Source organism: Moschus berezovskii, chromosome 9 (genome assembly GCF_049115385.1).
Source record: "Moschus berezovskii isolate FMDL1 chromosome 9, NW_MosBer_1.0, whole genome shotgun sequence".
Classification (NCBI taxonomy): Eukaryota; Metazoa; Chordata; class Mammalia; order Artiodactyla; family Moschidae; genus Moschus; species Moschus berezovskii.
Window position 1 is genome coordinate 45,843,597 of NC_142468.1, and position 12,509 is coordinate 45,856,105.

At 41.9% G+C, this 12,509-nt stretch overlaps 1 protein-coding gene across 1 annotated transcript in view; it reads right to left on the reverse strand.

Annotated features, from left to right (window-relative positions):
- Positions 1-12,509, reverse strand: part of MYO5C (myosin VC) — a 131,681-nt gene that overhangs the window by 24,604 nt on the left and 94,568 nt on the right. Inside the window, exon 33 of the mRNA XM_088839615.1 lies at positions 2,538-2,625. Coding sequence (XP_088695741.1) covers positions 2,538-2,625 — 88 coding nt within the window. The remainder of the gene's footprint in view (positions 1-2,537; positions 2,626-12,509) is intronic.

The window sequence follows — 12,509 nt, forward strand, 5'->3', positions numbered from 1 at the left end:
CCACTGTTACTGAGCCTGTGTGCTCTGGAGTCCGTGTCCACAACTAGAGAGTCAGTGCACCACAACAAAAATGATGCAGTGAAGACCCTGCTCGCCGCAGCTAAGACCAAATAATTAAAAAAAAAAAAAAAGGTCCTTCACATACTCACATACACAAAACTCCTCTGCCATGTAGAGTCACATACTCATAGGTTCTGGGGATTGGGATGTGGACATCTTTGGGTGGGCCACAGTCTGCCCTCTGGTCCCCAAAGACTCATGTCTACTCTGAGAGGAGGAGATGTGACTATAGAAGCACAGGTTAGAATGTCAGAATGATTCTAAAGATTTTATGCTGCCAAATTTGAAGATGGCAAAAAAGGGCCACAAGTCAAGAAAAGTGGGTGGCCTCTAGAAGCTGGAAAAGGCAAGGGAATAGAATCTCCCCCTAAAGCCTCCAGAAGCCCTGCTGACATGTTGTTTTTAAGCCAGTGAACACCATTTTGAACTTCTGACATCCAGAACTGTAAGTTTCGCGTTCTATTAAGCCACTAATTTCACGGTGATTTGCTAGGCAGCCATAGAAATAAATACAGAGAATAAGAATTTATGCAGAGGTAGGTTAGAACTGTTGAAAAATGGTTCTTGAAGGAGGTAGCACTCCAGCTGGGCCAAGAAAAGTGAGTAGGCTCTGATGGGAGAGAAAGAAGATAATACAGGTAAAGAATTAACATAACTGTCTTCTACTGCATGAGAGTTTGTTCTGTGATTTACTAGCCCTGTTCCCTTGAAGACTGATAAAAGTAGAATGTGAAGTATTTTACTAAGCACCCTGTTTATGATTAAGAAGGACCTCTGATTGCTGAACTGCATCTAGACCGGAAAAACCAATAAATGATGCAGAAGTACCTGATAAAGACATCATATTTCGGGTATTCTTAAGTGTGGTGACTTGTATCTGAGCATGTTCCTTGAGAGCTAGTACTACCTAAAGAGTGTCCTAGAGGTACTGACTTTTCCTTACAGTCATGTGAGTGAGCTTGGAAGCAAGTACTCCAGCTCCAGCTAAGCCTTCAGATGTCAGCATCCTTGCTGACTACTTTACTGTGACTCAGAGCTAGAACCACCCAGCTGAGATGCTTATAGATTCTTGATCTTCAGAAATTGTACTGTTAAGTGTTTGTTGTTTTAAGCTACTAAATTTGGAAGTAGTTTATGATCAATAGATACATGATACAGGAATGGAAGCTGATGCATTCCACTTAAAACAAATTGGGCTGGAGGTGATAATAGAAAGCTGAAGGAGTAATCTTAGAGGCAAAAAGGGAGTAGGACTTAGGAAAAGTGAGGAATGGCAGGTGGATTTTGGAAGTCCTTATGTAGAGACGGCAGTTGATTCATTCTTTCCAACAATGGGGATACCATGGGGTAATGGGAAGGACAGACATGGTCTCTTCCCTCGTGGGGCAGAATGACCTTTATCAATAATTATTGAAAGGAAAAGAGCCTCATTTTGTTTTTGGAAACTTAAAGTCTGATGCGAGAGTTGAAAAAAAGAAAAAAGGAGTTCTTCAAAGAAATGAGTATAGTAAAAGGAACAGAGAGTTGCAGATACAGCCTTAGTGACAGAGATTGGGAGAAAGAAGCAATATTGAACAAAAGAGGAAAGAGTTAGATGAGAAAAGTCAGAAAATTTCAGTGACTATTTGCAGGGCAGGAATAGAGACACAGACATAGAGAACAGACTTGTGGACACAGCAGGGGAAGGGGAGAGGATGGGATGAACTGAGAGAGTAGCATTGAAACATACACGTTACCATATGGAAAACAGATAGCCAGCGGGAAGCTGCTGCATAACACAGGAAGCTCAACCTACTGACTCTTTGTGACAACCTAGAGGGGTGGGATAGGGGTGGGAGGGAGGCTGTGGGAGGGGACATATGTGTACTTATGGTTGATTCACACTGTTGTACGGCAGGAACCAGCACAGCATTGTAAAGCAATTATCTTCCAATTAAAAACTAATTTAAAAAAAGAAAAATTCAGTGACACAGAAGCAGGTGAAGGAAAGAAAGGCGGAGAATCTTTTTCCCTGGAACTTATAAGGCCACTCAGTGTGCAGTTCAGTTCATGTTAAGAACTTCAGTCTGGCTTCTTAGCTATCTAACAGATATCTAATTAGCTATCTAACATCTTTTCTTCTAACAGAAATTAGTATATTGACCCCACGCAACAGAGAGGAAATAAACTTTAAAGCAGTTAAATCTGAAACTTTTTCACAGTTCCATTTTTACGAGAGAGTTAACAGAGAAAGAGTTTAAAAGCATTCCTTCCAGGGTACCCCTTATGAGCACATCTGGTATTACCTGAGAGGTGGTGAGCCGCCTGCCTGCCTCTAAGGATCTCCACTAGCCCATCATTGAGCCCCAAACACACCAGCAGAGACTCATTTCTTCAGTTTTCAAATTCTTTGGACCACATCAGGAAATAATATGTCAACACATGTAAACTTTAGCTAAAAGTTCAAAAAACTTGGAATGTGGATGTTGTTTTTCTACCTTTTTCAATTGTCTTGGTAAGGGTCTTCACTTGATCTTCTAACTTTTTAATCACTCTTTCCTTCATGTCTAACTCTTCTTCAAGATCCTACAAAAATCAAAAGGAAGAGGATGTTAGCTCAGAAGCATCTTAACTCTATTATTTGGTAAGAACTCTGCTGAGCTATAATTCACATACCACACAATTCACCCACTGAGTGTACACTCATGCTTTTCAGGACAGTCAGTTGTGCAACCGTCACCACCATCTGATTCCAGAATATTTTCATCACATTAAAAACAAGCATGTAACTTTTAGCTGGCACCCCTTTGCCCTCCTATTCCTTCCCAGCCCTGGACAACCACTAATCTACCTACTGTCTCTACATATTCGCCTATTCTAAATATTTAATATAAATTAAATCATAGAATATGTGGCCTTTCGTGTCTGGCTTCTCTCATTTGGAATAATGCTTTCCAGGTTTATCTATGCTGCACCAGGTATCAGTACTTCATTGTTTTTTTGGCTGTGGGATCTTAGTTTCCTCCAATCAGTGAAAGCACCGAGTCCTGACCACTGGACCATCACGGAATTCCCAGTACTTCACTCTTATTTTTTTTTTGGTGGCTGAATACTATCCTATTGTATGGATATACCATATTTATCTTGATCTAATTTTTCCTTTGTAAAGTCATGCCCATCATCAGATCAGATCAGATCAGTCGCTCAGTCGTGTCCGACTCTCCGCGACCCCATGAATCACAGCACGCCAGGCCTCCCTGTCCATCACCAACTCCCGGAGTTCACCCAAACTCATGTCCACAGAGTTGGTGATGCCATCCAGCCATCTCATTCTCCGTCGTCCCCTTCTCCTCCCGCCCCCAACCTTTCCCAGCATCAGAGTCTTTTCCAGTGAGTCAACTCGTCGCATGAGGTGGCCAAAGTATTGCAGCTTCAGCTTTAGCATCAGTCCCTCCAATGAACATCCAGGATTGATCTCCTTTAGAATGGTCTGGTTGGATCTCCTTGCAGTCCAAGGGACTCTCAAGAGTCTTCTCCAGCACCACAGTTCAAAAGCATCGATTCTTCGGCGATCAGCTTTCTTCACAGTCCAACTCTCACATCCATACATGGCCATGGGAAAAATCATTGCCTTGACTAGACAGACCTTGGTTGGCAAAGTAATGTCTCTGCTTTTTAATATACTATCAAGGTTGGTCATAACTTTCCTTCCAAGGAGCAAGCGTCTTTTAATTTCATGGCTGCAATCAGCATCTGCAGTGATTTTGGAGCCCAAAAAAATAAAGTCTGACACTGTTTCCACTGTTTCCCCATCTATTTCCCATGAAGTGATGGGACCAGATGCCATGATCTTTGTTTTCTGAATGTTGAGCTTCAAGCCAACCTTTTCACTCTCCTCTTTCACTTTCATCAAGAGGCTTTTGAGTTCCTCTTCACTTTCTGCCATAAGGGTAGTGTCATCTGCATATCTGAGGTTATTGATATTTCTCCCAGCAATCTTGATTCCAGCTTGTGCTTCTTCCAGCCCAGCGTTCCTCATGATGTACTCTGCATAGAAGTTAAATAAGCAAGGTGACAATATACAACCTTTTCCTATTTGGAACTAGTCTGTTGTTCCATGTCCAGTTCTAACTGTTGCTTCCTGACCTGCATACAGGTTTCTCAAGAGGCAGGTCAGGTGGTCTGGGATTCCCATCTCTTTCAGAATGTTCCACAGTTTATTGTGATCGACACAGTCAAAAGCTTTGGCATAGTCAATAAAGCAGAAATAGATGTTTTTCTGAAATTCTCTTGCTTTCTCCATGATCCAGTGGATGTTGGCAATTTGATCTCTGGTGCCTCTGCCTTTTCTAAAACCTGCTTGAACATCTGGGAGTTCACGGTTTACATACTGCTGAAGCCTGGCTTGGAGAATTTTGAGCATGACTTTACTAGCATGTGAGATGAGTGCAATTGTGCGGTAGTTTGAGCATTCTTTGGCATTGCCTTTCTTTGGGATTGGAATGAAGACTGACCTCTTCCAGTCCTGTGGCCACTGCTGAGTTTTCCAAATCTGCTGGCATATTGAGTGCAGCACTTTCACAGCATCATCTTTCAAGACTTGAAATAGCTCAATTGGAATTCCATCACCTCCACTAGCTTTGTTCGTAGTGATGCTTTCTAAGGCCCACTTGACTTCACATTCCAAGATGTCTGGCTCTAGGTCAGTGATCACGTTATCGTGACTATCTTGGTCGTGAAGATCTTTTTTGTACAGTTCTTCTGTGTATTCCTGCCACCTCTTCTTAATATCTTCTGCTTCTGTTAGGTCCATACCATTTCTGTCCTTTATCGAGCCCATCTTTGCATGAAATGTTCCCTTGGAATCTCTAATTTTCTTGAAGAGGTCTCTTGTTTTTCCTATTCTGTTGTTTTCCTCTATTTCTTTGCATTGATCACTGAGGAAGTCTTTCTTATCTCTCCTTGCTATTCTTTGGAACTCTGCATTCAGATGCTTATATCTTTTCTTTTCTCCTTTGCTTTTTGCCTCTTTTCTTTTCCCCGGCGGTGCAGATGCGACGCGAGAGACGCCGGCCCCGGCGCAACGAACCACGCAAAGAGGTGCGGCCGTGAGGAGCTACCCCACGCCTGAGGCCAGGGCCGGCGGCCGAGAGGAGCTACCCCACATCCAACAGGTGGTGGCTGCGCGGGCGCAGGAGGGCCGACAGGAGCTACTCCGCGTTCAAGGTCAGGAGGGGCGGCCTTGAGGAGATACCCCTCGTCCAAGGTAAGGTACAGCAGCTGCACTTTGCTGGAGCGGCTGTGAAGAGATTTTCCACGACCAAGGTAAGAGAAGCCCAAATAAGACGGTAGGTATTGCTAGGGGGCATCAGAGGGCAGACAAACTGAAATCATAATCACAGGAAACTAACCGATCTGATCACATGGACCACAGCCGAATGTGGTTCACTGGAGAAGGGAATGGCAAACCACTTCAGTATACTTGCCTTGAGAACCCCATGAACAGTAACAAAGGGCAAAATAATAGGATACTGATTGAGGAATTCCCCAGGTCGGTAGGTGCCCAGTATGCTACTGAAGCTCAGTGGAGAAATAACTATAGAAGGAATAAAGGGATGGAGCAAAAGCAAAACCAATACCCAGGTGTGGATGTGACCAGTGATAGAAGCAAGGTCCAGTGCTGTGAAGAGCAATATTGCATAGGAACCTGGAATGTTAGGTCCATGAATCAAGGCAAATTGGAAGTGGTCAAACAGGAGATGGCAAGAGTGAATGTCGACATTCTAGGAATCAGTGAATTAAAATGGACTGGAATGGGTGAATTTAACTCGGATGACCATTATATCTACTACTGTGGGCAGGAATCCCTTAGAAGAAATGGAGTAGCCATCATGGTCAACAAAAGAGTCCGAAATGCAGTACTTGGATGCAATCTTAAAAATGACAGAATGGAGAGAAGAAGATGGCGGAGGAATAGGACGGCGAGACCACTCTCTCCCCCACAAATTCATCAAAGGAACATTTGAATGAGGAGTAAAGTCCACAAAACAACTTCTGAATGCTGGCAGAGGACGTCAGGCACCCAGAAAAGCAGCCCATTGTCTTCGAAAGGAGGTAGGAAAAAACATAAAAGATAAAAAGCGAGACAAAAGAAGTAAGGATGGAGCTCCGTCCCGGGAAGGGAGGCTTTAAAAAGAGAGAAGTTTCCAAACACCAGGAAACACTCTCACTGGCGAATCTGTGGCTTGGAAGCTCAGAGGGCCACATAACCCTCTTTTTTGTTTAAGATTTTTTTAAAACCCACAGATTACCCGCCAAACGGTAACTCCCAGCGGAGAAGCAGCACAGACGCCTACATATGCCATTAGCAAGCGGGGGCTGGGCAGGGAGGAGCCGGCTGAACTGCTTAGAGAGAGGACTGGGCTTGAATGCCGCGAGAACAATTTGAGAGAACCTGGGAGAGCAAAACAGACTGTGGGATAGCTTCCCCACGAAAAGGTGGAAAGCTCTAACCTAAGACTCGGCCAGCCCCTCTCACAGAATAAAGGACTGAGCAGAGTGAGCCGGCTGAGACTGGCCCATCCCCCACCAAGACAGGCAGGGAGCGCAGCCAGAGCCAGAAAGGGCAACTGCGGCCCCAGAAAGGCATCTGATACAAACTGCAGACAGGCTTGTTGCTAATCAGGACTTCTTGGGCTCGGGCCGGTCGATATCCCCCTGAGAAGGTGTGCCGGTTGTACACCCAGAAAACTGAGTGGCGGGGACTGGGGAGGCGATAAGTCGCAGAGACTGCGCTCGACAAACACCTGGTCCCCTGAGCTGCTCGGACCACGGAAGGCACAAAACGCAGGCCCAACCAAGTCTGCGCCTTTGTGGAGTACCTGAGAACCTGAACTTGAGCCGCTCAGACCTGGGAAGTGCATACAACCCGGCGCCGGCCTCGGACAGTTCCTGGCAGAGCAACCTAGAGCCTGTGCAGTGTAGACTGGGACAGCATACGTGCTGTGAGCAGGGGCAAACCCAGTGTGGCCGAGACGCTGCCAGCACTTCCCACAGACGCCAGAGATATTCGTCTGCAGCGTTCCTCCCTTCCCAGAACAGGACTGAACAACTGAGCCTTAAAAAGTGTCCACCCACCCCCTAGTATCAGGGCAGAAATTAGACACTGAAGAGACCAGCAAACAGAAGCTAAAACAGAGGGAACCACCTTGGAAATGACAGATAGAGACGTCTAGAGGCTACTCCAAGAATAAGACCAAAAACCAGAGGCAAGAGGCTTAAGCCAGAATCCTGAGAACACCAGAGAACTCCTGACTCCAGGGAACATTAATCGATAGAAGCTCATCAAACGTCTCCATACCTACACTAAAACCAAGCACCACCCAAGGGTCAACAAGTTCCAGAGCAAGACATACCACGCAAATTCTCCAGTAACACAGGAAACTAGCCCTGAGCTTCAATATACAGGCTGCCTAAAGTCACTCCAAACCCACTGACATCTCATAACTCATTACTGGACATTTCATTGCACTCCAGAGAGAACAAATCCAGCTCCACCCACCAGAACACCGACACAAGCTTCCATAACCAGGTAACCTTGACAAGTCACCTGTCCAGCCCCACACACAGCGAGGAAACTACATAATAAAGAGAACTCCACAAACGGCCAGAAGAGGGAAAGGCCACCCCAAGCAAAGCATTACAGCAAGATGAAGAGGCAGAGAAATACCCAGCAAGTAAAGGAACAAGATAAATGCCCACCAACACTAACAAAAGAGGAAGATATAGGGAATCTACCTGATAAAGAATTTCGAATTTTGATGGTGAAAATGATTCAAAATCTTGAAAGCAAAATGGAGTTACAGATAAATAACCTGGAGAAAAGGATTGAGAAGATGGAAGAAAGGTTTAATAAGGACTTAGAGGAAATAAAAAAGAGTCAATATACAATGAATAATGCAATAGATGAGATCAGAAACACTCTGGAGGGAACAAACAGTAGAATAACAGAGGCAGAAGACAGGATAAGCGAGCTAGAAGATAGAATTGTAGAAATAAATGAAACAGAGAGGAAAAAAGAAAAACAAATTAAAAGAAATGAGAACAATATTAGAGACCTCTGGGATAATGTTAAACGCTCCAACATTTGAATCATAGGAATCCCAGAAGAAGAAGACAAAAGAAAGACCATGAGAGAATACTTGAGGAGATAATAGTTGAAAACTTCCCTAAAATGGGGAAAGAAATAATCACCCAAGTCCAAGAAACCCAGAGAGTCCCCAACAGGATAAATCCACGGCAAAATACTCCTAGACACATATTAATCAAATTAACAAAGATCAAACACAAAGAACAAATATTAAAAGCAGCAAGGGAAAAACAGCAAATAACACACAAGGGGATTCCCATAAGGATAACAGCTGATCTTTCAACAGAAACTCTTCAGGCCAGGAGGGAATGGCAAGACATACTTAAAGTGATGAAAGAAAATAACCTACAGCCCAGACTACTGTACCCAGCAAGGATCTCATTCAAATATGAAGGAGAAATCAAAAGCTTTACAGACAAGCAAAAGCTGGGAGAATTCAGCATTACCAAACCAGCTCTCCAACAAATGCTAAAGGATCTTTTCTAGACAGGAAACACAGAAATGGTGTATAAACTCGAACCCAAAGCAATAAAGAAAATGGCTACGGGATCGTACTTATCAATAATTACCTTAAACGTAAATGGGTTGAATGCCCCAACCAAAAGACAAAGGCTGGCTGAATGGATACAAAAACAAGACCCCGATATATGTTGTCTGCAAGAGACCCACCTCAAAACGAGGGACACAAACAGACTGAAAGTGAAGGGCTGGAAAAAGATATTCCATGCAAATAGAGACCAAAAGAAAGCAGGAGTAGCAATACTCATATCAGATAAAATAGACTTTAAAACAAAGGCTGTGAAAAGGGACAAAGAAGGAAACTACATAATGATCAAAGGATCAATCCAAGATGAAGATATAACAATTATAAATGTTTATGCACCCAACATAGGAGCACCGCAATATGTAAGACAATTACTAACAAGTATGAAAGGGGAAATTAACAATAATGCAATAATAGTGGGAGATTTTAATACCCCACTTACATCTTTGGATAGATCAACTAAACAGAAAATTAACAAGGAAACACAAACTTTAAATGATACAATAGACCAGTTAGACCTAATAGATATCTATAGGACATTTCACCCCAAAACAATGAATTTCACCTTTTTCTCAAGTGCACACGGAACCTTTTCCAGGATAGATCACATCCTGGGCCATAAATCTAGCCTTGGAAAATTCAAAAAAGTTGAAATCATTCCATGCATCTTTTCTGACCACAATGCAGTAAGATTAGATCTCAATTACAGGAGAAAAACTATTAAAAATGCCAACATATGGAGGCTGAACAACACGCTGCTGAATAATGAACATATCACAGAAGAAATCAAAAGAGAAATCAAAATATGCATAGAAATGAATGAAAACGAAAACACAACAACCCAAAACCTCTGGGACACTGTAAAAGCAGTGCTAAGGGGGAAGTTCATAGCAATACAGGCACACATCAAGAAACAAGAAAAAAGTCAACTAAATAACCTAACTCTACATCTAAAGCAACTAGAAAAGGAAGAAATGAAGAACCCCATGGTCAGTAGAAGGAAAGAAATTGTAAAAATTAGGGCAGAGATAAATGCAAAAGAAACAAAAGAGACCATAGCAAAAATCAACAAAGCCAAAAGCTGGTTCTTTGAGAAGGTAAATAAAATTGACAAACCACTAGCCAGACTTATCAAGAAACAAAGGGAGAAGAACCAAATCAATAAAATTAGAAATGAAAATGGAGAGATCACAACTGACAACACAGAAATACAAAGGATTATTAGAGAATACTATCAGCAATTATATGGTAATAAAATGAATAACTTGGAAGAAATGGACAAATTCCTAGAAAAGTACAACTTTCCAAAACTGAACCAGGAAGAAATAGAAAATCTGAACAGACCCATCACAAGCACGGAACTAGAGGCTGTAATCAGGAATCTTCCAGCAAACAAAAGCCCAGGTCCAGACGGCTTCACAGCCGAATTCTACCAAAAATTTAGAGAAGAGCTAACACCTATTCTACTCAAACTCTTCCAGAAAATTGCTGAGGACGGGAAACTTCCAAACTCATTCTATGAGGCCACCATCACCCTAATCCCAAAACCTGGTAAAGACCCCACAAAAAAAGAAAACTACAGGCCAATATCACTGATGAACATAGAAGCAAAAATCCTTAACAAAACTCTAGCAATCAGAATCCAACAACATATTAAGAAGATCATACATCATGACCAAGTGGGCTTTATCCCAGGAATGCAAGGATTCTTCAATATCCGCAAATCAATCAACGTAATACACCACATTAACAAACTGAAAAATAAAAATCATATGATTATCTCAATAGATGCAGAAAAAGCCTTCGACAAAATTCAACATCCATTTATGATAAAAACCCTCCAGAAAGTGGGAATAGAAGGGACATATCTCAACATAATAAAAGCTATATATGACAAACCCACAGCAAACATTATCCTCAATGGTGAAAAACTGAAAGCATTTCCCCTAAAGTCAGGAACAAGACAAGGGTGCCCACTCTCACCACTACTATTCAACATAGCTCTGGAAGTTTTGGCTACAGCAATCAGAGAAGAAAAAGACATAAAAGGAATACAAATTGGAAAAGAAGAAGTAAAACTTTCACTGTTTGCTGATGACATGATCCTCTACACAGAAAACCCTAGAGACTCTACCAGAAAACTACTAGAGCTGATCAATGATTACAGTAACGTTGCAGGATATAAAATCAACACAAAGAAATCCCTTGCATTCCTATACACTACTAATGAGAAAATAGAAAGAGAAATTAAGGAAACTATTCCATTCACTGTTGCAACAAAAAGAATTAAATACTTAGGAATATATCTACCTAAGGAAACAAAAGACTTGTACATAGAAAACTATAAAACACTACTGAAAGCAATCAAAGAGGACACTAATAGATGGAGAAATATACCATGTTCATGGATTGGAAGAATAAATATTGTAAAAATGAGTATACTACCCAAAGTAATTTATACATTCAATGCAATCCCTATCAAGCTACCAACGATCTTTTTCACAGAACTAGAACAAATAATCTCACAATTTGTATGGAAATACAAAAAACCTCGAATAGCCAAAGCAATCTTGAGGAAGAAAAATGGAACTGGGGGAATTAACCTGCCGGACTTCAGGCTCTACTACAAAGCCACAGTCATCAAGACAGTATGGTACTGACATAAAGACAGAAATATAGATCAATGGAACAAAATAGAAAGCCCAGAGATAAATCCACACACCTATGGACACCTCATCTTTGACAAAGGAGGCAAGAATATAAAATGGAGAAAAGACAGTCTCTTTAACAAGTGGTGCTGGGAAAACTGGTCAGCCACTTGTAAAAGAATGAAACTAGAACACTTCCTAACACCATACACAAAAATAAACTCAAAATGGATTAGAGAGCTAAATGTAAGACCAGAAACTATAAAACTCCTAGAGGAGAACGTAGGCAAAACACTCTCCGACATAAATCACAGCAGGATCCTCCATGACCCACCTCCCAGAATACTGGAAATAAAAGCAAAAATAAACAAATGGGACCTAATTAAAATCAAAAGCTTCTGCACAGCAAAGGAAACTATAAGCAAGGTGAAAAGACAGCCGTCAGAATGGGAGAAAATAATAGCAAATGAAGCAACGGATAAAGGATTAATCTCCAAAATATACAAGCAGCTCCTGCAGCTCAATTCCAGAAAAATAAATGATCCAATCAAAAAATGGGCCAAAGAACTAAACAGACATTTCTCCAAAGAAGACATAAAGATGGCTAACAAACACATGAAAAAATGCTCAACATCCCTCATAATCAGAGAGATGCAAATCAAAACCACAATGAGATACCATTTCACACCAGGCAGAATGGCTGCTATCCAAAAGTCTACATGCAATAAATGCTGGAGAGGATGTGGAGAGAAAGGAACCCTCTTACACTGTTGGTGGGAATGCAAACTAGTACAGCCACTATGGAGAACAGTGTGGAGATTCCTCAAAAAACTGGAAATAGAACTGCCATATGATCCAGCAATCGCACTCCTGGGCATACACACCGAGGAAACCAGAATTGAAAGAGACACGTGTACTCCAATGTTCACTGCAGCACTGTTTATAATAGCCAGGACATGGAAGCAACCTAGATGACCATCTGCAGATGAATGGATAAGAAAGCTGTGGTACATTTACACAATGGAGTATTATTCAGCAATTAAAAAGAATACATTTGAATCAGTTCTAATGAGGTGGATGAAACTGGAGCCTATTATACAGAGTGAAGTAAGCCAGAAAGAAAAACACC